This window comes from Microtus pennsylvanicus, chromosome 9 (assembly GCF_037038515.1).
Source record: "Microtus pennsylvanicus isolate mMicPen1 chromosome 9, mMicPen1.hap1, whole genome shotgun sequence".
NCBI lineage: Eukaryota > Metazoa > Chordata > Mammalia > Rodentia > Cricetidae > Microtus > Microtus pennsylvanicus.
The window spans coordinates 11945568-11972167 of NC_134587.1; the positions used below are offsets into that span (position 1 = coordinate 11945568).

The 26600-nt window shown below is 44.3% G+C and overlaps 1 protein-coding gene across 4 annotated transcripts in view; it reads left to right on the forward strand.

The window, feature by feature from the left end:
- The window catches only part of Mettl8 (methyltransferase 8, tRNA N3-cytidine), a 70197-nt gene extending 44503 nt beyond the window's left edge, over positions 1-25694 (forward strand). Inside the window, exons 4-10 of one of the 4 annotated variants that reach the window (XM_075984928.1) lie at positions 9317-9660; positions 11061-11110; positions 14446-14509; positions 17704-17843; positions 23329-23435; positions 23776-23841; positions 24597-25694. In XM_075984928.1, coding sequence (XP_075841043.1) covers positions 9317-9660; positions 11061-11110; positions 14446-14509; positions 17704-17843; positions 23329-23435; positions 23776-23841; positions 24597-24754 — 929 coding nt within the window. In that variant the 3' untranslated portion in view covers positions 24755-25694. Of the gene's footprint in view, positions 1-9316; positions 9661-11060; positions 11111-14445; positions 14510-17703; positions 17844-17988; positions 20706-23328; positions 23436-23775; positions 23842-24596 lie in introns of those variants that run through there. The other 3 variants (XR_012911774.1, XM_075984929.1, XM_075984930.1) reach the window with 3 other exon arrangements.
- The last annotated feature ends 906 nt before the right edge of the window (positions 25695-26600 follow it).

The window sequence follows — 26600 nt, forward strand, 5'->3', positions numbered from 1 at the left end:
CTTGCATAGGCACTTTATCCACTGAACCATCTCCCTAGCCTGCAGCATGGTTTTATAAATAAAATTTTAGTAGCACACAGGCTTTCTCACTTGTTGACATACTGTCAGTGGTTGCTTTGCAGCTGTTTGGTTCAAAAGCTACTGTAAATGTCACAAAGACTGAATACGTATCTGGCACTTATCGAAAGGCTCGGCCAAAGCTAGCGGTCCAGTCCTAGGTTGACCAGATGTCCAGAACTCCCCAGGGTTAAAGGTTTGCACTCTTCCCTGTAAGGCACATAGTGAAAATCAAGAGAAACACGGTTGAGATGTTAGCCTGCGATTGCTGGAATCTGAAGCAAAGGTATCTGGAGAGACTGAGATAACGAGACAGCCGCAGCGTTTGGCTGGCAGAGGAGCCAGTGCCAGCCTGCCTTGCTCTCTGGAGTCAGGGGTGACCTCTCGTGTCCTCTGGTGCAGTCTGTCTCCCTCCATATCAGTGAATCCTAGGGTGGAGAAGAAAGATGAGCCTCTGACCCCAGTGGAATTAGTCTATTTTTATGAGCTCTAACTGGGCAATCCTGGAGTGGAATGCTGCCAAGGAGTGTTGGGCTTGGACTTGAGAGTGGATAGCCGGGGCAGTGTTGCCGTTAGCCGGCCAGCATCACCTTCCTTCGCAGGCGCGCTGCCACTGGTTCTGAGGAAGCAGAACTCACTTCTTTGCCAGCAGCTGCACAGACATATTTTCCACATGACTCAAGAGAGTGGCCACCTGGGTGTGGAGACTCCAGCCTGAGCTAAGTTCAGCATTGTCAGTTGTTTTAAGTCATTTCCAGGAAATGAAAACTTATCCACACTATTATTTGCACATTATCCTAATAATATGAGAAACCAGGGATTTTTTTCTTCCTTTTGAATATGTTGCTCAGAACTTAAGTAGAGCAGGGCTGATAATGTTAAAGTTCTCTGTGTGGCCGCCTACTTTGTCCTGTGTGTGTTAACAATGAGTTTGAGTGAAGCTAATGAGGTTATTTTAACGCCTCAGAAACCGCAGTGAAGAAACGACAGTTCCTACAGAACCATAGTGTGACCAAAATAGAAAGGTGATGACTGGCCTTTCTGTGCAAGAGGAGAGGCGGCACGAAGGCCGCGGCGTCACTTTGAGACATTTGATTTGCCTTTACGGTGACAGTCTTTTCTAAGTATTTTTCTGGCCACTGTGAAGATAGAACTAAAGATTCCATTTCAGAATACCTCAAAGAAGCAGAGATTTGTGCTGGGTCCTCTCTTCCTCCCTCTGCTCAGTGCCCTGGGCTCCTCAGTGTCAGGGGACCACACTGCAGGGGAACACAGTGCAGAAAAAGATGCTACAGGGGCTATATTATATTATATGTGTGTGTGTTTGTGTGTGTACACACACACATGTACATATATACATATATATAATTAATTTTTTAGAAAAAACAATCTTTTCTCATTTTATATACCTATCCTGATTCCCACTCTGTTTCCTCCTCCTGCTCCCCCCACCTTTACCTCACCCCAGCCCCCCAGCCACTCCTCAGAGAGGGTAAGGCTTCCCAAGGAGAGTCAACAAAGCCTAACACATCACTTCAAGGCAGGACCAAGGCCCTCCCCCATATCTAGGCTGAGCAAGGTATCCCTACAAAAAGAATGAGCTGCAAAACGCCAGCCATCACTCCAGCCTGCTCTCTTATATTCAAAGCAAGATGTAGTAAAGACCACAGGAAGGGTAGTGAAGAAGGAAAGCTGTTCTGAGGAACAGGATATTTCAGTGAGAACCAGCAGGGTCTCCGCTGCAAGGGACCGGAGACCCCGTAGAAGTCTTGGGAGAGTGTCCGGTCCCTGTCTCGTGCCTCTGATGAATGTGGGTCAAAGAATAGATTGCTCTGCTCTGCCCCCAGGCTTAGTGAGAACCCTAAAGAAGCTCTGACCTAGCCACCATCTCTTCATATCTACGAGAGTCGCCAAGTGTCTGCAAGGCCAATTCTCTGCCGTCACAAAGGATCCCATCTGCAGCGCATTGTAGAGCAGGCACACTGTTGATTGATCTTATCTCCGTTATTAATGCCACTGAGAGGAAATACCGGTTGTTCTTCCAGACCAGCCAACCCTGTCTGTCCATTGCTCTTGGTCTCTGCATGCCACTCTCCCGCCTCCCACTTCTCACCTTCTGTCAGAGCCGCTGGTGATAACAGAGGCTAGAAAACACCCTCACAGTCTGAAAAGAAGATCATCACTGCCGAGCGGCCACGGGCTCATTTGCATAACGAAAATGTATAGCATCCAGGCTCTAGTTAGCAATATTTCTTTCAATTAGATTGCCCAGATTAATGATTTTTAATTCCATGTTTTCTATTCCTAATTACTTTTCAATTTTATTATAGCTCATATTTCTTTTAAAACTGGGTTAACCCAGAAAATAAAAAAAAAGATATAATCAGCGTTTTTTGAGTTAACACGATTATACTTTATAATTTCCTTAAAAAGATCTCCAGTGTGCTGTATGTCAGCAAGTTGTGTAGCAAGTGTAGTGGGTTTTTAGAACTTAATAACTACAGTAGCTGCTATTTCGGCTTTAAGAAGTCTTTGTAAATAAAGTCGTACCTAGGGTAAGAGTCCACGGCTGGCAGATAAAGGTCTGCACTTTGTGCTGTGAATGCCTTGCTGCCGAAGAGAATGCTCTATAGGAAGGAGAAAGAGACCAGAGTGGTTACACATCCTTGTTGGTAAAGACAGTTTGCCTGCCTCTAAGGAGACTTGGACTGCTGGAAGTTCCACGCAGCGCCCTGAGAATCCCACTTCCAATTTTGTAGTTTTAAGAGTTTTCTTTTATTAGACAGTGAACTTCCTTCAGTGACATGTGGAAATTTCCAACTTTGAGAGTTCAGGTATTTGCGTAATTGATGTACAGAAATAACTTTAAATTACTTTTTGTTACATAGCAACTTAGAATAAATTTTCATAATTCATATTAATCACATCATATATGCCAGATACATAAATGGTTTAATTTGGTTTTTCAGTTATGATGTTCAGGGCAATTCAGATGACTTGTGAACCTGTAAGCACAGTTAGTGTGATGTATTCCTTGTTCTGCTCAGCTATATGGAGCTTAATAAATGAATTCTTGAGAACGTTCCTCACTGGGCTGTGCCAAAACAGATTACTATAGCCCATGTATTGCCATTGGCATAGAACGGTTTATCCTGGACAGCTAGCAATCTTGGACAACAAAAGAAAAAGCTGTTTCTCCAAGGAAAATCTGTCATCACCCACCTGTTAAACGTCAGGGCAGCTCAGCTTTCCCCACACTGTGTAGACTCTATGGTTCCTGGCCTGTTAACAGAGTGAGCCTGAAGTTTTTCTGCCTAGGTTAGAGAGTGGCACCTTTTGTTCCCTGTCACTACAGGTACACTTTCAGTTTCGGAAGTTCAGTGATAACACTAGAGGTGTTTATTGTTTCAGGCCCATAATTACGATGAAGTTGATTGTGCTTCTGTAAGGTCACGGAAACCATTGCACACTCTCGGGGACCATGGAAGACACCGCTGGGTGCAGTTGACAATGCCAACATGTGGCAGCCATGTGTTTGCGTGTGTCTGCCCCACAGACCAACCTGCACCCCTAGAACACTGTGAGGTTCTGTTGCTAATCGTGAATTCATCCTGTAACGTCATCTAGCTTGTATTCTATCTCACTCAAAGAACTGGGCTTGATTCCATGCTTACCTCCCTTTATGAAGGCTAACTTCAGTCAGCACTGTTTTTACAGCTCATTTATTATAACTTGCATTGAGGTTTTAATCTCAATTTAGTGCTTTGTAATTGGGAGGAAAATAAGAATCAGTTAAACAGATTATCTTTAGGGATACCTTAGAGGGAGCACACACTAACTTTGTATCAGGGAGATGGGGCTATGTGATAACCAAGAACCAAGGGCTTTGGAGTCTGACTGACTTAATCTAGGTCTTGACTTCCCTTTCTGGCTAGGTGACCTGGGGAGGGGGTATCTCATGCCTTTTGACACTGAATTTCTTATCTATAAATTGGAATAACATTGTGTATCTGAAAGATACTGTTAACCCCAAATTGTTGGCTTCCCCATGGTTGGCTCTAGCACTGTCTGGCTCTCTCTCTCCCTACCCCCTTTCTCTTTTTTCCTTTCTTCATTTGGTGTAGCAATGTCAGAGGGTAAAAATGAAGCATCACGGGAGGAACCCCAAGTTTGTTCAGTGTCCAAAACACAAATACATGGGAGTTTCAGACTCACAGGTCTCATCCCATGGTGGGTAAGGAAGCCATAGACTTGGGACAAGTGGAATGAAGAGGAGAAGAGGAGGGGAGGGGGAGAAGAGACACTGATGAGATGACTGTGAATCAAGGGCTTTATACACATGTGTGAAATGTCATTTATACACATGTATGAAATGTCATTTATACACATGTATGAAATGTCATTTATATACATGGATGAAATGTCATTTATATACATGGATGAAAACGTCACAGTGGAACCCGTTACTTATGCAGTTAGTTCATGGGAAGAGTAGGTCAATGGAGAGAGGAACAGCTATGTTTTTTCTGGGAATGGCAGCTCTCAGGCACCGTCACATCTATTAGAGGGCTGTGGTTCTTGCCAAGGCGGCCTGGTAGGGTGTCACTTAGTATGTAAATTAGATCACTAAACAGGCCTCCAGAAATCACCATCAGCTATCTTAGTGCCAGTGGTCTTGGTTAACCCAGCTGAAGAGGAACTTCCCAAAGATAACCAGGATGAGGACAAGGTAGAAATTCGCCAGGCCAATAAGCAGCACCCTAGGTAACAGTACTGTTAGGAGCAAATGGAGAAAAAGCTAAGAAAATCATTTGACATAGAGCCTGAAACCGTGTGTTACTGATGGGTTTTTTGTTTGTTTGTTTGTTTGTTTGTTTGGTTGGTTGGTTGGTTGGTTTTGTTTTTGAAACAGGATCTCACTATGTAGCCTTGGCTGGCCTGGAACTCACTATATAGACCAGCCTGGCACTCACAGAGGTGTGCCTGACTCTGACCCTACCTCTGTCTCTTAAGGCCTAGGATTAAAGGGATGCACCACTGCCTAGCTAGGGTTGAATTTAGGTGCCCAATTTAGTTTTTTATTTCAGTGTAGCTTATTGCAGTCCCATCATCACAGAATAATACCTGGTAATGCCTGTTTTCCATAAATTCATATATATGTATATCTATACACACATATATGGGGGGTGCTTAAAGAGGCTATGCTAATTCTCATTAAAGGAAATTGGCAAAATGAATGGATAATTCACATGAGATTCTGTATGTGTGTTTGTGTGTTACATGCATGTAAGTGTATGGGCGTGTAGAAGCTACAGCAGGAGGTTAGATGTCTTCCTCTTGCACACTTAGCCTTATTGTCAATAAACCAGAAGCTCACTGTTTCCTGCTTGTTTTTTTTTGGTTGGTTGGTTGGTTTGTTGTGGTCTTTGGGTAGGCTGCTTTACTAGCCAGTGAGTTCTTGGGATCTCCTGTCCCCACACCCTATGCTAATGTTACAGAAATGCATACCCATGCAAGGTTTTTTTTTTTGTGTGTGAGTGCTGGGGATTTGAACTCAGGGCCTCATGTTTGCAGAGCAAGAGCTGTTACCCACTGAGCCATCTTCCCAGCTCCTCCCTGCCTGCCCAGTTACTGTTCTTTATCTTTGGCAACAGCTTTGCAAAAGATAGGGCTATCTAATAATCATTATATTACCCCGTTCCAAACTTTCATCCACTACTAATGAGTATAAACTAAATGTCAGAGTTGCCGCCAGTGTCTTGGCTGGTGTGTGAGTGTTTTTCTTCTTGTTATCCTGTATGTTCTGGGTGCTACATGGGTCTGCCCTGTTTAGGCCTGCGTAGTTTATGCGCTCATTTCCAGACTGTGATTTGAGTAAGCTGCCGCTTCTTTCCTGTAATAAGTAGAACTGCTTGCTCATATTTTTGTCACATTACTCTCCTGAATTCCCTACTCCACCCTCGTTAATTCTTAGGGGAATACATCTTGAGATTAGCCACAATGTAGTATTAAATTCTAGTTAGTGGTGATTCGTCTCAAATTCACCTTGTAAATAGCTTTATGTTGGAAAACCTAGTCCCAGAGATTTGACTAAATTTCGGTCTTATTACCTTTAAATATAAGTATTTGGGATGCTTTTTCTTAGATACAAAATCTATATACGCAGAATGAGTTACAAAGAAAGTTTTTAAAACAGAGGAAGACAGTAAGCCATAAGAAATCCCTTGGGAAATCGGGAAGTTCTCTATTTCCTCCCACGTCTGATTTTCAGAATGTTGTTTTTGTTTGCTTGCCCAGTGCACAGGTGCACCTTAGTTGTTGAAAGTGAACACAGAGCTAGCTTCCAGATCAGTATGCACTTTTGGACTAAGCATAAGTAGGCTGCCTTTGGCTAATGCAGATGAGATGACGGTTTAGACTCACAAACACACGTCCCTTATACATAGGGCCCACTGCCATTTCTCAGACCTTTTTTCTGCTGCCAGAGTGTACCCAGGAAGCATGAGCCTGGATGAGTGAAGGCCTGTGGGACCAGGCTATGCAGATAAAAATGAAGGAAAACCTCACTTCAGGACAGTGAAGGAGACTGTTGGCAGCCACATGACTCGTAGGTTGAATCTCTTTGAAATTATGAATGAAAGGGGTCCATTATTTTTATTTGTGGCTTAGCATAATTTTGGAATCAATGGTAAATTCCCATGAATCAAAACTAACAAAAATTCTCCATTAAACTGCAGGTTTTTAAAATCTGCTTGTTTGGTTTTGTTGTTGTTTGTTTGTGACAGTGTCCCAGGCTTACCTTGAACTCTTAACAGTCCTCTGCCTCAGCCTCCCCAGTCCTGGGATTACAGGCATGAGCCACCGTGCCTGGTGCTGTTTTGTACCTATCCTAGTAAGTACCTGAGAACATGTGCCTGCTTGTTTGCATACACATGCAGTTTTCTTCTCCTCCTTCCTTCTAGCGAATGGCATAAGATTCGTTCTGCCCTGTACCTTACTTTTCTCCAGCTGAACCTTGGGAATCGTTACATTCCCATTAGGAAGCTTTTGCGGACTTTGAAAGTACTTTTAAACTGTCAATGAGTCTGCCTACTAGGGTAAAAGTAATTCTTAATCCATGGATTAAGACTAAGGATTAACCTTATTACATAATTGGAGTTAAGAAATGGTTGTTCAATAAAAGATAGAGTGAGCAAGTTATTTGAGTTTTTGTTTGAACTTGTGAACCTTCTTCCTTGTCACAAGTGCTAAGCTTAAAAATTTGTGCTACCAGCCGGGCGGTGGTGGCGCACGCCTTTAATCCCAGCACTCGGGAGGCAGAGGCAGGCGGATCTCTGTGAGTTCGAGACCAGCCTGGTCTACAAGAGCTAGTTCCAGGACAGGCTCCAAAACCACAGAGAAACCCTGTCTCGAAAAACAAAAAAAAAAAAAAAAAAAAAAAAAAAAAAAAAAAAAATTTGTGCTACCATGATTTATTTGAGGCAAGAGTTTTTTGATATAGCCCAGGCTGGCTTCAAATTCTCTTTGTATTTCAGGCTAGCTCTAACTTGAGATTCTCCTGCCTCAGCCTCCCAAGTGTTGGAATTACAGCCCTGTGTTACTATACGTGGTTTAAATCACTTTGTCAGTGCAAGGTAGAGATGGGAAGGAGCAGAAGACTAAGAAATGCCTGGAGTCCTGAGACCGTTGACATAGCTGTTGCCCCCTAACCCAGGGAAGACATCACCAAGAGCATCAGGAATTCGCTTAGAGACTTCCATTGGGAGACAGCAACAGAAAGAGATGCCTCTGGATTTGAGGGTGTGGGGGGGGTGAAGTTACAGGATGGCCTCCACAAGGAGTTTCAGTTCCTTTCTTCAGATGTAGAACCAGGAAGGCAGTGGGAGTAAACTGTCTCATCGACCCCTCTTGCTCTAAAGTTATGTCGTTTATAATGCCCGCATTCTTTTCTTATTGCCTGTCTGTACCTTTGTCGAGACAGACTGGGACGGAGTTCTTTCTCCAAGAAAATAGAAAGGCACACACAAATAGCTTGATTAAAAATACTATTGTTAAGCCGGGCGGTGGTGGCGCACGCCTTTAATCCCAGCACTCGGGAGGCAGAGGCAGGCGGATCTCTGTGAGTTCGAGACCAGCCTGGTCTACAAGAGCTAGTTCCAGGACAGGCTCCAAAAACCACAGAGAAACCCTGTCTCGAAAAACAAAACAAAACAAAACAAAAAAAATACTATTGTTAGGCCAGGTATGGTAGTACATGCCTTTAGTGTCAGTACTTCACAGGGGAATCTCTGTGGGTTTGAGACCAGCCTGGTCTACATAACAAGTTCCAGCCTAGCCAAAGCTGCACAGAGAGATCCTGTCTCAAATATGTATACATACATACATACATACATACATACACACATACATACATACATACACATATGTGCATATAATACACATATACATATATAAGATAGACATATAATCGATAGATAGACAGATAGATAGACAAATAGGTAGACAAATAGGTAGATAGATAGACAGACAGATTCAAAGCTTGGCTTCAAAAAATAATTCTCAAAGTTTCTATTCCTCACAAAATGGAATGGCCAACTATTGACAGGAAAATAGATTTTAAAAGTAGAATTAAATATATTACATATTGATCTTTTGAAGAAAATTAAATGCGCTTTTGTATTTTAGCCGTATATCCAGTAAGTAAAATTATGATGATGATAATAATATCAAAGTGACTGAATTGGAAATCCAGTTATTGATAAGTGTGTGTGTCTTAGTGTTCTGTTGTGAAGAGACACCACGACCATGGCGGCTCTTGTCAAGGAGAACATTTCACTGGGGCTGGCTTGCAGTTCAGAGGTTTACTCCATTATTATCATGGCGGGAAGTATGGTGGCATGCAAGCAGACATGGTGCTGGAAAGAAAGCCAAGAGTTCTATTTCTGGATCAGCAGGCAGCAGGAAGAGAGAGCCAGCCACTGGGCCTGGCTTGAGCTTCTGAAACCTCAAAGCCCACTGCTAGAGACACACTTCAGTAAGGCCACACCTGCTCCAACTGTCCTGGAACTCACTCTGTAGACCAGGCTGGCCTTGAATGGAAAGACCTGCCCGCCTTGCCTTCCCAAGTGCTGGGATTAGAGGTGTGTTCCACCACACTTGGCTTAAATATTTAATTATTAAAGGTATTTAGTTACCAAAATAGCAGCCAATAGTAAATATCGTTCATAGTAAATGGATTTTTTTTTCCTCTCTGTTTCAGTTAAGTTTGAACGTGATGCTAATAAATACTGGGACACATTTTACCAGACCCATAAGAATAAATTTTTCAAGAATCGCAACTGGCTGTTAAGGGAATTTCCTGAAATTCTTCCAGTTGATCAAAACTCTAAAGAGAAAGTGGAAGAATCATCCTGGGATCAAGTCGGAAGTAACTTCTCAAGTAAGCAGAGAATGGAAATGGATTGTCAAAAGAGCCACGTCTCATCAGCCCCTTGGGGCGAAGAAAGATCTAACTTTCCCAACCAAGACTTGGAAGAACACAGCGAAGGGCCTGGGAAGACAGAGCGCTTTCCTGGTAGCAAGGCCACTTTCCGAATACTGGAGGTACTGTGTCCAGGGGACAAGACATCCAAGAGGTGATGGAGTGTGCGCCCCACACTGTTTTATGAATGGTCCAGACTGCCCAGGTGGAAGACCAGACCTAACCAGATGCTCAGTGTGCTTACACATATAAGCAGTACTTGGGACTCACATCTTTAATCAGTCAAAGTTTGTGGCTTTTATTTTATTTGTGTTACTTATTCCCTACCCCCCCCCCACCTTTAATTTGCTGTATTTTCTAACTTGGAGGCAGGTCTTAAGTTCCGATAGACTTTTGGTCTTAATATTCACTCTTTTTTCTTCTCTTCTCTTCTCTTCTCTTCTCTTCTCTTCTCTTCTCTTCTCTTCTCTTTTCTCTCTCTCACTCTCTCTCTCTCTCTCTCTCTCTCTCTCTCTCTCTCTCTCTCTCTCTCTCTCTCACACACACACACACCCCTTCTGAAGTGAAATAAAAATAAGTGAGATGTTTAGTTTTCTGTAATCTAGTGTAGATAGTGGTTTCCCATTTTTGAGCTGAAACCCCATCTTTCTGATTCTACGGGTAATAGTTGCTGATTACAGAGGATTTACAAGAGCACAGAAGAGAGACAGCATAATTTTGCTCCCCTGTTGTCATACAACTGGCATGGATTATTTTCTCAGCACATGTCTTTGCCTCCATTTTCTTTTCCCATCTTGGGTTAAATTCACTAGTTTACAGTATTTGGAAACTTTTAGAGCTCTTGAAACAGACTCCCAAACTGCTTCCTAAGAAGCTATACTAATACAACCAGACGTGGAAACATGTGCCCACAGTCTCAGCACTCAGGAGACAGAAACAAGAGTATCATATGTGTTTAAGACCAGCCTTCTCTCTCTTGCTCACTTGTATGAGGGTTTGAACTTAAACTATAGACAAGAGTTTTCCACATCCCAGCCCATTTTGAGGCAGGGTCTCACTAAGTTTCCCAGGCTGGCTTCGGACTCACCCTATAGCCCAGACTTCTTGCCGCAGCCTCCCGGGCTTCCAAAAGCTCCAGAGCCTGCGTTTGTTTATCCCTTTTCCACCACTCAGTACGCTCATGGCTCTTCAGACATTGAGACGTCACATGCTAGCTGTCCTCTGCCCACTCCTTCCCTTTGCTTGTCTATTGTATGAGTCCTGCTTTTTACCATGGCTACCTGCAAACGCAAATGCTTTATTCGCTGCTGTGCCGTCTGCAGTGCGTTGTGCACATATTCGTTTAGTTGGGAGGCTTTGGTTAGTTCAAAATTGTGACGATCTCCACAGCCAAACTTTGATGGTTTGGGGCTTCACAAGTCCTGCCATACCCAGAAATTCAGTAGTTATTTTTTTTTAAATAGAAAACCCAATATTGGGAGTGAAACGTAATGCATTCACATTTGTTTATTTTCAATTTTAGGTTGGCTGTGGTGCTGGAAATTGTGTTTTTCCAATCCTGAACACCTTGCGGTGAGTTTTAAGTGTTTCCCCTACAAAAATCTTACATATTTGTGGGATGTTGAAAAATTCTGGAAATACTTTGTGGTACCTATGCCAAGAATTCCGAATTCCCAGATAAACCATGACTAAAGCAAGTTTCAAACGACACGTTCTTAGTGACTAACATCACATGAACTGGGGAACATTTCGAAAAAGCATTCCGTAGCCACGGGTTTGAAGTCGTTTTTAAACTCGTGTTTACGTAGACGGCAGAATGAGAAAAGAGCAAGAGATCTCATCCTTCCACCAAGCTGTGCTTTGCTTAGCGTCAGATGTGGTGTGCTCTTCCTGGATACCAGATGGCACCTTACACAGAGAACTGGGATTGGAGCACACACCTCACTCCTCATACTGTGGTATCAGCGTTGCTGGAGCAACACCCCCCCACACACACACCCTTCACACGTCAGATCTCTGTGCCTGGACTCAAGTCATCTGCAGTGGTAGTGCTGACCACAAGCGGGAAAGCAGAAATAGATGGGGACAACACAAATGTCCTCCTTCCTGCCCTTTGAGGCCACCGTCAGTCTCGCCTGAGTGTTTTGGTGTTCTTGTGATGAGGCCACCTTGCAAACTCTCTCTACCTTTTGCCTCCTCTGGTCTCTCCAGTTCTCTCTCTAAGTTTGCACGATACCTCTCACGTTATTTCCCCACTAAAATCAGCATAAGTGCATTTCCAAACACTCGCGACAGGAGGCGGTGTGGGTCCCTGTCGCTCGCATAGCTACTGTGCAGTCTGCATACACATTCTTTAACCTATGATCTTTTTATCTTTCAATTACAACTATGTAAAAGCATTTTGGAAAGCAAAGAGCAGTACAGTGAGTTTCTGTGAACCCACCACCTCGATTCAACAATTTTTAGCATAATGCCAAACATAATGCCGCTTCAGGATCCAGGATGCATCTTCAGAACATCTGGCTATGGAACAGACGGAGCCTCCCCATTGTTATCTATTGGCAGCTGCTGTGGCTGGGCATGGGAGGCGCTGGCGAATGAGCATGGCCTTACTCCTCATCCTTACTTTCTTGTCTTCCGTTTCCCTGCTTCTCTTCTGTTGCATATGACCAGGTCTCTCCACCCTCGTGACCTCATGACCCCGTGCTGGCGAGTGGTTGTGTTACTCTATGGCTGTTCCCAAGTTATTACTAAGCACGTTGTTTTTAAATTTCTTGTTTCTCTATTTTGTATATTCCAGGTAACCTAACAGTATGACATAGCAAGAGGTCGTTAGATATTGATTATTAGTTCTGTATTAGTTAGTTGTGCTTTCATTTCTCTCTCTTTTCTTTTCTTTTTCCTGTTTTTTTTTTTTTTTGAGGCAAGGTCTCTCGGCATAGCCCTGGATGTCCTCACTTTATAAACCAGGCCTGCATGTGCCTCCTAAGTGCTGGAACTAAAGGCATGTGCCACCACACCTGACCTCAGCTCTCTTTTCAGTTAACTCCTAATGGAAAGCTCTAAGTTCCTACCTCTTCTGCACCCCTTCCCTTCCTCTTCCCCACCTCCTCATTTTCCTTTTTTTCCTCCTCATCCAACAAGGTCTCGCTATATTCATCAGACTGGCCTCAAACAAGATTCTCCTGTCTTTATCGCCCATTATTGGGGTTACAGGTGTGCTTATTAACCCGGGGAATAATTCATCTTTAAAAGCCCAAGAGTGTCCAGCCTTCCAGAGGGAGAATTAAGCTCCCCACCCCCAGGATTAATGTGTTACCCTTTCCGAATATTTCACCATAATTAGACCGTTGGAATCGAGGGTCAGATCATTCTCCAAGGATCGTTTGCTTCTTAACCTCCTCCCAGACAGTGCTGCTGGTGTGGTGTGGTACTGACGTGTGTACCCGTGGGAGAAGAGCCAGGGCGGTCAGCTGACTTGACACAAAGGCTCTTGAAGGTCATTGGGTACAAAACTGCAGCATGGGATGCTGATGCAGTGAATTCCATCTCAGAGGTCAGCTGGCACCTTGATAGGACACATGGCACACACTTTCCTTTAGCTGCTGGACTCTTCTGGGTTCAGTAGGTGTTCCGTAACTACTCAAAGGTGGATGGCAGCCCTCTCACAGGCATTAGCTGAGCTAGAGTCCAGAAAGACACTGAAGGATATAGACATTTTTAGAGGGTCATCTGAGTTTTAAGTTCCTGGGAGTCAGAAGCAGGTTTCAGAATAACAATAACAATAATAATAATAGCAATAACAGCTGTAATAATGGCTGAGATCTGTTGAGTGCTTGTTTTTCTGAGCCATGAGTCTTTTAGAACCTTACCATGTGGATCCATTCAGCCCTCATAACTACCTTAAACACCACACTTGTCTCTATTAAAGATGAAGGAACAGAGTTACAGACAGATCAAGAAACCGTCCTCCAGACACATCACTTAGTAGTGGTGGAGCCAAGTGTTAGGCCCAGGGCAGCCTGCTTCCAGGGGCCTCTCATCCTCAGGCACAGAGCACTCGTGCGTGAGTGCTAACGGAGCACATTCGTGGGCGTCCAGCACTCAATAGTTCACAGGCCACAGTTACCTGAGTTTCATAGCGGAGTACAGAGTATATGCTGGAGTAAAGTACTAAGATGTTCTTACGTACTTCTTCCTTTCTGTTTTTGAGACAGAAGCTCACTCTGTGGCCCAAACTGGCCTTGAGCATCGAATCTTCTTGCCTCAGCCACCCAAGTGCTGCGAGCAGAGGGTCTGGTGCCCCTGTGCTCAGCACCGCATCATTTTCATAGGGGACAGATGACAAACAAAACAGAATCAAGCACTGCAGTCTTTTGCTTTGATTTAGTGCTGGTTAACTTTTCACAATCAAGTCCTGTCTGTTCTACTTCTACTTGTTTGGACCAATCTTAAGTTGAGTGCAAATCCCAGAGCTGCGGAGCAGATTAATTATGTGTGTATAATATCCAAGAATCTTAACTATCCAAGAATTTGTGTATTAGAGTTTGATTCCCTTTTAGAGATTGCATGTATTCCCGTGATAATGCTGTATGTGCTTCTGCCCTGCCAGAGCAATTGAGCACCTGTTTGGAAAGGTTCAAAACCAAACAAGTTGCAAATAAAGGAAGAATGAGGGGCTTGGAGAAGGCAGAGCTGGGCATGCCGGGCCTTGGGGGTGAGGAACAGGTGGGAGGGTGGGCTTAGAAATTCCCATGTGAGCATGAGCATAGCCTCAGAGGTAGGCAGGTGCCCTTCAGCACAGGATGGGAATTTCAAAGTTACCCGGTAGTGGTAAGAGCTTGTCACACCTTCTCTAGTTTGAACATGTCTGACTCTGAACCTAAATGTCTTTTTCATTTACATAGGAACATTCCAGGATCCTTTCTTTATTGCTGTGATTTCGCCTCTGAAGCGGTGGAGCTTGTAAAGGTATGACTTATATAGTCTTGAAAGAGAGGCATGGGCTGAGGGGGTGGCTGTCAGGAGAGTGCTCATCATGCAAGCAGGAAGACCTGAGTTCAGATCCAGCACCACCATTAAAAAGTCTGGGCATGGCAGCGTGAACCTGTAATTCCAGCACAGGGGAGCCAGAGACAGGAAGATCCTTGAACTTCTGGCTTGCCAACCTAGACAAATCCCTGAGCTCCAAGTTCAATGAGAGACATAAACACAAGATAAAGGGCAATTGAAAAGGATAGCAAACACTCATGCACACAAATACACACAAGCATGTATATACACATAAATTAAAAATAAAGAGAGAGCCAGGTGATGGTGTACTGGCACACACCTTTAATCCCAACATTTGGGAGGCAGAAGCAGATAAATTTCTGTGAGTTCAAGGCTAGCCTGGTCTACAGAGTGAATTCCAGGACAGACAGCCAAAGCTATTTAGTGAGATCCTGTCTCAGAAAGCAAAACAAACCCAAAAACTAGATAAATGAATAAATAAATAGAGACTTTTAAAAGTTCTAACTCAAGAAGCCTGAAGAGCTTGGTTTAACAGTTACGAATGCTGATTGGTCTTCCAAAGGGCCTGGATTCAATCCACAGCACCTGTACGGGGCTCACAACTATCTCTTACTCCATTTCCAAGGGTCTAAAACCTGCTTCTCAACTCTGTGAGCATCAGGCAGGCACATGGTGCCTAAATATAGACACATAGAATAAATAAATACATTTAAAATGTCTAAATTGGGGCCTAGAGAGACGGCTCAGTGGTTAAGAACACTTGCTGCCCTTCTAGAGGACCCAGGTTCAATCCCCAGCTCTCACATGGTGGCTCACTGCCATCTATAATGAGATCTGATGTCCTCTTCTGGCCTCTAAAGGCATCAGACACAGGCATGCATGCAGGCAAAACACATATACACATAAAAATAAATTTAAAAATTTTTTTAAAAGATCTGTTGACTTCTGAGGTGGTTGATTCTTCTGAAATATTTCTGCATCAGGTGCATCTGTGATGATGTTTAGCTGGGCTTTTGCGCTTTCTGGAAGCTATTTCAACTGATGTTAAAGTATATTACCTATATAGAATGCCTTGTTTTTAACCTGGAGAGGTGTCCTAGCTAGATAGATGCTCAGTGGGTAAGAGCACACACTGCTTCTGCGGCAGAGCTGAGTTTGGTTCCCGGGGCACATTCGATGTGACTCGCAGCCACCTAGACCTAGCTCCTGGGAGTCAATGCCTTCTCACCTCATGCACAAACCCACACACATATGTACAGAATTAATCATAAAAATCTTTTTAAATCCAGTCCATGTTCATGAATAAGTTCAAAGGATACCGGTAATATTAGTCAAGATTTTAACAACCACCTACCTACCCCATGTTTTAGTTAAACCTCCAAGAAGAAGCTATCACTCATGCGTGTCTCTAACAGCTTACAAATATAGTCTAGCACATAGTAGGCACTTGTTAGATTGACATTCTTGAACTAAGAAAATCTAAGAAACTGTGAGGAAAGCTTTGGGATCCCGGGCTTCCTGAACAAACCGTGAATGCTGGTTAGCCTTCCTTAGGATGAAGAGTCAGCAGTGAACGGAAGGAAATTCTGTCACATAGAATGCAGGGAGATGGCTCTGTCAGAAGAGTACTCGCCTTGTGAGCCGAGGACCTGAGTTCAGCTCCTCAGACGGAAAAGGCTGGGTGTATTGACCATGCTTGTGATCCCAGCCCTGGGCCGGCAGACACAGACAGAGCCCTGAGTTCATGGCCAACCAGCCTAGCCTGTTAGACCAGTACCAGGTCAGGGAAGACCCTGTCTCCAAACTCAGGTGAACTGAACTTGAGGAAAGACAGCTGAGGTTGTTCAGTGACCTCCATACACACGCGTCTACCTTCACACACGTGGATTACTGTACACACAAACACGTAGCTACAAACAAACCACAAAAAAGTGTGCTAAACATTTAAGTAAAACTTTCAAAAGTTAACACTGGCTGGGCCAGGTGATAGAACACACTTTTAATCCCTGTGCTTAAGAGGCCAAGGTAGATCTCTGAGTTTGAAGCCAGCCTGGTCTACATAGTGAGTTCCAGGACAGCCAGGGCTACTCAGAGAAATCCTGTCTCAAAAAAAAAAAAAAATAGCTAATGCTGAAAGTTAGTTTTGGACAATAATAGTGTTTATTACAGACATTTCTCAAAACAATGCATAGAGGAGAAGGCAAATATACCAGTAATCACATTTCCCAGGATAACATGGGGTTTGATGTCTCTCCTTCTGCTGCTGATTCCATAGACAGATCCTGTGGAGTGAGTTTCACCCAATGCTGTCTACAAATAGCCTTACTCAACTGCCTCGCACAGCATCCCATCTCAGAGCGCAAGAGAGCGGATTTCAGTAGTAGAGCTGTGTGACTGTAGCAGGGCTCTGACTGGTGTTAATAATGAAAACCCAGAGTCAGATGTAAGGGGTGAAAGCTGAGAGATGAGTGCAGCCAGCCACTAGAGAGCCTTTTACCTCTGCCGACTCCTCAGACTGAAGGGGAGGTCCCGCCTCTACAGTCCTCAGACTGCACTGAGCCTCGGTCTCCTCCCAGCCCTATCACTCCCGTCTCCACCTCCCTAGTGCTGGGATTAAAGGCGTGGGATCCCAAGTGCTGGGATCACCTTGTGTGAGCTCTGTTTCTCTTTTAGACAGAGTCAATCTCCTGTAGCCCTGGGTGGTCTTGAACTCACAGAGATCCACCTGCCTCTGCCTCCCGAGTGCTGGGATCAAACACCATCTGGCTTTGTTTTTGTTGTTTTAGGGCAGCTTGAAATAAGTTATAGAGTACTGAACCAGGAACGAAGCTTATTCAAGTTCACAGAGAAGAGATGCCTGAGAGAGAAAAAAAATTGTTTATTACATGTATTTATTTTGTGGGGAGAGAACATACATGTCAGGGACTGATGTGAAGACGAGAGAACAGTTTGGGGGGTCAGTTCTCTCTCCACCATGTGAGTCCCAGGAACAAGCACCTCTACCAACCAGGCCATCTCACTGGTCCAAGAAAGGATTTTTTTTTTTAAAAATAGCCTTTATTTTAAAAAAGATAAAAAAGATAAGGAAAAAACAAACCAAAACCCCTCTGGAGGCCCGCTAACTCGTGCCGTTTGTTCCTCCGCCGTGACAGTCGCATGCGTCCTACAGTGAGGCCCACTGTTGTGCCTTCCTCCACGATGTGTGCGATGACGGCTTGGCCTACCCTTTCCCAGACGGGATCCTGGACGTCGTTCTCCTCGTCTTTGTGCTCTCTTCTATTCACCCTGACAGGTAAAGGGAGACGAAAGGGCAAAGCTGGCGTGGAAAGCTCCTTTCTCGGCCGTGGCTCTTAGAACTAGCAAAGCAAACATGACAATCCCTGAATTTATTATCTAGCGAACTCCGTTGTGTTTAACATGCAGCCTTTTAAATGCAGCTTCTCCTGCCTTTACACTTTTAAGAAGGGAACCGGTCAGATGCTTCATTAGCGAGCTTTCTGTCGCTGTCGGAATGAAGCGAGCACATTCCGGAGAGACACATACCTATTAGAAGTGACAGCGCTTCAAGGAAATTACAGATGCAGAGCAGCCTGATAGACTCCCAGGAGGGAGATTGTACGGGAGATCAGAAACAAACATCTTTGACGTGGCATCCTCTCGAGTGATTCATTTGTATGGGCATGGGTTTGTGTGTGTGAGCGTGTCACTGTGAATTAACCTTGCGATCTTGTGCGTGTCGACATGTGATCTTCTACTGAGTGTCCCTGATCCCCTGAGTATGACTTAGGTTCTTATGTATATATGATGTTGGTTTTCATTTTTGATTTAGCCTGTGTAGCCTATGCTGACCTTGAACTCTCTATCCAGTCCAGACTGATCTCAAACTCCTAGTGACCCTCCTGCCTCAACTTCCCCACTGCTGAGATTACCTGTCCCACCATGTCCACCACAGGACTTGTACTTTTATGAGGTTTCACAGCCCCCGAGAAGAGGGCACATCTGCGTCCGATCCCTTTTGCGTGATAATGCAATCCCTTCCCACAGAAACGTGAGTCCTACATGCTAAGCTGCTAGGCCCCTTGCTGGCTTTTCAGTTCCCATCCGTAGAAGAGCACTTTATTACTTAGTGAGGGAAAATTTGATTCCCAAATCAATCAGAAAGGAAGTTATATTTATACCTGATGCATAGATTAGGTTCCCTCTCGAGTTCCGCAGTGTCTTTCTTTCCTGATCATGTGCTCATCTGTTGGCACAGTTGCGGAGTAGCCCAAGTGCCTGCGCTGGGGTTGCTTCTGTGGAGGAATAATTAGAAGGATGATGTAGGTGATGAAGAACCAGATTTCTTGCGGGTCCTTAAAACAGGAAATGCATAGATTCTAAATAAGACTGTAGAAAGACTATTTGAGATTTGTTCTGATAATATATTTTATCATGATTTGAATGGAATGTTAATAAGGAGAAATAGATATCTTAGGATGCTTACCTTTATAATAAAGCATTCACTCTGTTTAATATAAAATTCAAATGTATCATGTCAGCACAACTTTTTTGCCTATATGAAAATGATCTAAAAATAAGTTAGAATGATCTGGGTGTAGCCGTGTGTGCCTGTGGGCCAGCTACTCGGGTGATTAAGGCACAAGGCACTGGGCCCCGGGTGTTTGAGACCAACCTGGACAACACAAAGAAACAGCACCTTGAGGCATTTTAACTAAATAATAGTAAGGTGAGCCAATCGAAGAGAGGCAATAAAAATAAATTGTCTTCAGCAGTGTCTTCAGGGTCACTATGGACTGTAACTGTGAGTGTGCATCCACGAGCATTCTAGAAGAGCAACTCATTGGCAGCAGACACAAAGAAATGGCAGTAATTCAGCTAGATCCTGAGTCTGGGGGTGGCAGCTTAGATGGAAGTAACTCCTAGGAGACTACAGAAGAGAGCTGCCTTTCTGTCACTGAATAAAGGAAAATGTAAGAGACTTCCTGGAAATGAAAGCAGAGCGGGGAGTCCTCAAACTGGGGAGTTTTTGTTGTCTGTCTGTTTTTATCTCTTTTCCTTTCCTCTTGCTCTGCCCAGCGCCAGGTAAGGACAGCAATCAACTGAAGTGCACAAAAGAAAGAAAGGGTTGGGCATCCCAGCACGTGGAGAGGCAGGTGGAGCTCTGTGAGTTCTAGGCCAGTCCAGGATAGTGAGAGCTTGTCTCAAAAAAAAAAAAAAAAAAAAAGCAGAGCCGTGATGATTAATATCAATTGTAAACTTGACAGAATCTAGAATTACCCAGGAGGGGGTGGTGGCAAGTGTTAGTCGTCCCAGCTTTCATGAGGTAGAGGTAAAAAGATCATGAGTTTAAGTGAGTTTGAGGCCATCCTGGAGTAGGTGAGGCTCTGCCTCGAATGAAGAAAACTAAGAAGAAGAAGAGAACTAATGACCATTTATGCTCCAGAATGCAGTATTTTGTGACTCTGCTTCAAAAAGAACCAAAACCCCAAGGCTGAAATGTAGCCCTGTCAGGAAAGTGCCTAGCATGCAGAGCCCCTGGTTTGATCTCCAGCACCATATACATCATATGTGGTTACATGGAGTGGCCCGTCTTACCATGGGAGGGGCTGTGGCCAGTGAATTCCAGACTATGTAAGACAGCGAGCTGAGCGTTAGCGTGCTTCATGGTTCTCTGCTTTCTGACTGGACAGGGTGTGACCAAGCGTGTCAAGCTCCTGACTCCTTGATTTCCCCATGGTAGTCTGTAACCTGCACTATGATCCAGAATAAACCCTCTCTCTCTGAAGTTGCTCCTGTCAAAGTGTGTTATCACAGCACCAGGGAAAGCAACCAAGGCGGGCTTTGTCCTGTTCCTCTTCTCTGCTGCGTCCCCAGTGTGGTCCCACCGTGGTCCCCAGGAGCCTGAGAGGACGTGGAGTGTCAGGAGAGCAGCCCCTACTCCTGCCCTCTGCACAGACGCCCCTGTTAGGTGAGGCTTTACACCGTGGCTGCAGAGTGGGGCGCATCGTTTGTTTTCCCTGCATTTTTATGTCATTCTTTTTTTACTAATAATTCCAGATATTTTGCTCTGTACATAATACATTTACCTTGAAACTATATTCTTTAAGACTTACATTTTTTTTTTATTGTCAGAGAGCAAGGATGTAAGCACGGCATGAGAATGACCTGAGATGAAAGAGAAAATCATTTTCCCTTCGTGTATTTATGCTTCTTTTTCTTTTTCTTGAGCTCAGGGTCTCACTCAGGCTACCAGTAAGCCGGCGTGCTTCCTGGAGCTTGGTAGTGTGGACGTTAGTGCCATGAATACCTCAGCGTATATTCCAGTTTTTAAAAAGAGCTTTTCACCTAAACATGCGATCTCTTTCTGCCACATTTCTCCCTGTTCAGACTTAATTTTATAGCAGCTTTTATTTTCTGCCTTTCTGCTTTTTCTTTCTTTCTGTTTTTTTAAATCTTATTTTGTTTTTCAAGACAGGGTTTCTCTGTATTACTCTGGCTGTCCTGGAACTAGCTCTGACCTGGCTGGCCTTGAACTCACAGAGATTTGCCTGCCTCTGGCTCCAAAGTGCTGGGATTAAAGGCGTGCGCCACCACCTCCTGGCTGCTTTATAATAATATAGAAGCTGGATTTCACCCACTAATCCACTAAATGTCGTTTTATAAGATTTTTAAATTACATATATGTGCCTGTGTATGTGTGTGTGTGTGTGTGTGTGTGTCTGTCTGTCTGTCTGTCTGTCTGTCTGTCTGTCTGTCTGTCTGTGTGTCTGTGGTCCTGTGTGCTCCACAGCATGTATGTGGAGACCAGAGGATTACTCTGTATTTTTAGTTCTCCCCTTCCATATTTACATGGGTCTGAGGGATCCAACTCAAGTTGCCAGCATTTGTGGCAAATGCTTTTACCAGCTGAACCGTCATGGCAGCCGTGAATGTTGTCTAAATGAAAGGAATTTATAAATTATCTGAACTAGCCTCGTCTTTTCAAAACAAGAAAACCTCAGCACCTTCAATTGGCTTAGATAAAGCAAAGGCACATCTGGGTGTGGTGGCTTAGTGTGTAACACTCAGGAGGCTGAGGCAGAAGGACTAATGCAAATTCCAGACCACCTTGGACTACAGTGTAAGACCCTGTCTTAAAAGCCAACATCAAATAAACAAACAGAAAAGAGATAACAAAGGCTTGCCGTGTAGGCTGCCATTTCCCTTCCCCACGTCAGCAGGCAGTGACCGATTGTTCTGTACCCGATTGTCATTCCCTCTGGGCTCCATGAGTCCTGTCCAGTGGAGCTCTGTGGGCAGCTAATGCCAGCCACTCAGCATCGGTAGAGGGCCCGAATCTTTCTGGCCCATAAAACATAGACCATGAACGCAGAACCCAAAAGCTACATCAAGATTTGGTTTAAGAGTCATATTTGATTGCATGCTGCAGAAGCAGGACGAGGAATTAACAAGAATAAAACAGAGCCTCTCGGTATTGAGCTGGGAATTGGGATGTGAGTACAGTTGAAATAGGCCAAGAATGACTGAGGACCCAGTTCAGATTCCCAGAACCCAGCTGAAAACCCAGACAGCCACAGATGTGCCTATAGTCATGGCATTCAGGAGGCAGAGACAAGACCTGAAAGCAAGGTGGCTGTTAGGTGAGAGACCCTGCACAATGTCAGCTGTGGGCTTATACACATATGTGGACGTGTGTGTGCATTCTCATGAGTACTATACATGCACACACAGAAAGAAGGTGGGGAGGCAGGCAGGAAGGCAGACCATCCAGGAGATGAATTAACATGGAGGAAAGGTGTTTAGCTATGTAAATTTGGGGTGGCTCTGGCATGTTGTTTTATTTCACAGAAAATGAACCTGTGTCTCCTACTGTATTTAATGGCTGAAACCTTAGTGGATGGGTGGGTGAGTTGTCTATTCAGTTTGTTTGAGACAGGGTCTCACGGTATGACTGAGGCTCGCCTGGTACTTGGGCCCCAGCCTTGGCTGGTCTGGAACCCATGATCCTCCTGCTGTAGCCCCAGAGTCTGGGATCGCAGGTTTGTGGTTTGCAGTTCAGCTTTGACAGGATGTCAAGCTCTTAAGCTCCCAGCTGAGTTCAGCGATGTGGGACGTCCTTCTGTATATGTATTGCTTTTATTGGTTAGTGAATAAGGCTGCTTTGGCCTGTGGCAGGACAGAATATAGCCAGGCTGGAAGAGACACATAGAGTAGGCGGACTCAAAGAGACACCATGTAGATGCTGAAGGAGGCAGATGCCATGTAGTTGCCCAAGAGGTAAGAGGTAACAAACCATGAGCCTCATGGTAAAATACAAATAATAAAAATAGCTTAATTTAAGATATAAGGGCTACTTAGAAATACGCTTGAGCCATTGGTCAATGTTATAATTAATATAGTTTCTGTGTGATTATTTGGGTTTGGGAGGCTGGAAATGAACGAGCAGTCTCCGCTTACAGTTTAGCTCTCGAAACACTAGACGTCTGAATTCAGTTCCTTTGGATACTTTGTTTTTGGGTTTGTTTTTTGTTTTATTTTGTTTTTTAGGTTTTTGTTTGTTTATTTTTGTGGTTTGTTTTCTTTTGCTTTTCTGTTACATGTATGATTTCTTTGGCTTATTGAGATCTTGTTATTCTGTCTCCAGGAAGGTTGACCCTAGCGTATGAAAGGTTTCCATACAGGAAGGTTGACCCTAGCGTATAAAACATTTCATACAGGAAGGTTGGCCCTAGCATATAAAACATTTCCATGCAGGTTATCTCACTTTGTTTTCCAAGGATGCAAGCTGTTGTTGACCGACTGTCCAGGCTGCTGAAGCCTGGGGGAATGCTATTATTTCGGGATCTTGGAAGATATGATAATGCTCAGCTGCGTTTTAAAAAAGGTAATAGAAGCTGGAGGGGTTGCTCAGTGGTTAGGTGCTCTTGAAGAAGACAGAGGTTTTGTTACCAGCACCCACACCAGGCAGCTCACCTATAACTGCAGCTCCGGGGATCCAGTCCCCTCTTCTGGTGTCGTTAGGCAACCACACACATGTGCGTATAGCCATATACAGACACATGTTTACATAAATAAAAATAAACTTTTAAAAGCTAATGGTATACTCAGTTCTCAGTTATTTGAATGTGTTTTGAGAATATAAAAATATCTCATGTCAAATTATTTTGGTTTATCTTGTTTTTTAAGGAACTATCAAATTTTTCTTTATTATTATTATTTTTTAGGGCGTTGTTTATCTGAAAATTTTTATGTCCGAGGAGATGGTACCAGAGCCTATTTCTTTACGAAAGGTATGCGGTATGCTGCTCTATCACCCAGGTCAATGAGGAGCTGTGAGACTCCTCAGATAATCATTTGCAGGGAGGTCCTCAGACGCTGTGAACACGAGGACTCAGGGCGACACCACTGTCTTCATTCCCTGGTGCTCACAGTGGTTCTGCAGAAAAGCATGCAGATGGCCTCTGCCTCCTAATCTTCCAGCTAAAATCCCTTCTGAAGGGCCGTTTGCTCCACTCTTACGCTAGAGTGCCGGTGCAGGGTGCAGTTTGGGGATAGTGTTAGCCTGGATATGGAAAGAATTGATATTCTGCCCCAGCCATGGGAGAAAATTGGACTTTTCTAAGTCTAAAGAAAATTAGTTCTCGCTAGTCAATTTCTTGACTTAAACAAGTACTTCTGACAGCACCAAGTGGATTCTGCAGCCACGGGGTTCCCCAAACTTAAAGAACCTTGTATAATAAGTCATTTTGGGTTGGAAAACAAAGGCTCATGAAGGAGACACGTTTTAAAATACTGAAAGCTCCAGCCATAGCTCAACTCACAATAATCTCCTGATCTTGCTGGCCCTGTAAGCCTGTTCATACTTGCAACGTATGGGGTACATAAGAGAGCCCCACTTGGTTTTGTGGGTTTTCTTCACCCAGCTGTGTAGTGCTTCTTGGTATAAACAACTCGGATGAACAGTCCTCCATGGTGTCTTATTGGTCCTTACCTCCCCTCTCCCCTATCACATGTTAGATCTTTGACATCTACTTTTGTCTCAAAGGGGAAATCCACCGCATGTTCTGCGAGGCTGGATTATATGAAAAGCAAAATCTGGTCGATCATCGCTTGCAAGTTAACAGGAAAAAGCAGGTGGCGATGCACCGAGTGTGGGTCCAGGGAAAGTTCCAGAAGCCATTGCCCTGGACTCAGAGGAGCTGAAGTTAGCATGTTCACCCCTTTCTCGTGACTGAGCTGTGTGTCGTGGTAAGGTATGAAACCAGGGTGAGATGTTGGCTTCTTTGCAGAGCCGATGAGAAGAGCGTCTGCGGCCCTGATGCTCTGCTGGCTGGGCTCTGAGGACATTCTAAGTGCCCAGAAGTGACCTGAAGGATGGCCGACCCTTGTTGTTTCAAAACTTGAAATGCATGTTTGTTTGATCTTGTTTCATCTAGCCACATTCCCTTTGAATTACTGATATAAGGCATATAGTTTTGGGAAATGTAACCTGTCCATTTTTTTAGAAGTGGAAAAATTGTCTTCTTTATTATCGGGTGTGGTAAAGCACTCCCAAAGAGTCGAACTCCCCTCTCTGTCAGTCAGCAGCAGGGAGCAGAGTGCCTTGCTTTTAGGGAACTTGCAAGCCTAGGATGAAGGTTTATTGTTTTTTGTTTTGGTCAAATATATTTTCTCCAAACCCCCCCCCCTTTTTTTTATCCCTCTCCCCATACTAATGTCTGAGATACAATTTTGGTTTCTCTTCCTTTCCAAAGATGGGGAAGCGTGGCCCCTGTCAAGTCACTTTCAGGCTCTTCTTAGAGGTGCAGATCGCTGAGACACATGTCAGTTTTCATGCCAGCTCGACACAATCTAGCCTTGCCTGGGAAGTGTCTCCAGACTGTCAGTTGTCTGGGAGTTTGTCTTGATTATGTCACCTGATGTGAGCAGAGCTGCCTGTGGCAGGCAGTGCCATTTCCTAGGCTGGGACCCTGAACCGAGGAAGAGTGGAAGCAATGAGCTGAGCCCTGGCTCACCTGGGCTCGTTCTCTCTCTGCTCCTGACTGTGGATGTGACCAGCCCCTTCCTGTTCCCGACTACCCTGTTGTAACCTGCTGGACTCTAATCTGGATTTGTGAGCTAAAATAAACCCGTTCCCCCCTAAGTTGCTTTTGTTGGAGTACTTCGTTTTATTTTATTTTATAGGTATGGGTTTTACCTGAATGTATGTCTGTGCACCGTTGTGCATGCCTAGTGCCTAGGCCATCAGTATCTCTGCTTGCAGAGGGTGTTTGTTGTGGAATAATCTTTTTGTACACTGTGAAGATGTGTCATTTTGATTGGTTTAATACAAAACTGAATGGCCAATAGCTAGGCAGGATTTTCAGACACACAGGATGCTGGGAAGAAGAAGGAGGGAGTCACCAGACAGACAAGAGGAAGCAGAACGGGCAGCACAGAGTAAAAGAGCATAGATTCAAAGAGTTGGGTTGATTTAAGTTATAAGAACTAGTTAGGAACAAGCCTAAGCTAAGGCCGCACTTTCATAATTCACAATAAGTCTCTGTGTTGTGATTTGGGAGCTCATTGTCAGAATAGAGAAAGACTCACTGCAGACCTGGAGGTGTAGGTGGGTGTGAGCCTGTTGTATGACAGACTTCCCTGGGAAGAGGCAGTACACACTCGTCTCCTCACACCAGATGGGGAACCTGTGGCAGAATAAAGTATGGAGACCACCAGAGTCCAACTTAGTGAACTAATGAGTGTTATTGGGGTCACTTACAGAAATATGGGTGAGGGGTTGCTTACCTGTCTCAGGGACAGCTGCTCACCAAAGCCTGCCCAGCAAGGGTGACAGCTCACAAAGCTGGGAACGTGAAGCACACTGCACAGCCTGCAGGCTGCTCAGCAATGGAGAGTGTCCTTTCCAGGTGCCTCTTCCGGGCAGCTCCTCTGGTCTCTGCTTCTTTGAGTTTTGGTCTGTCTTTACTGTTTACTCTGGGAGGGAAGGGCCTAGCGAATCCAGTCAGCTTTAGGGACTTCCTAAAGCTATTTTGAGTTGTCTACTTTT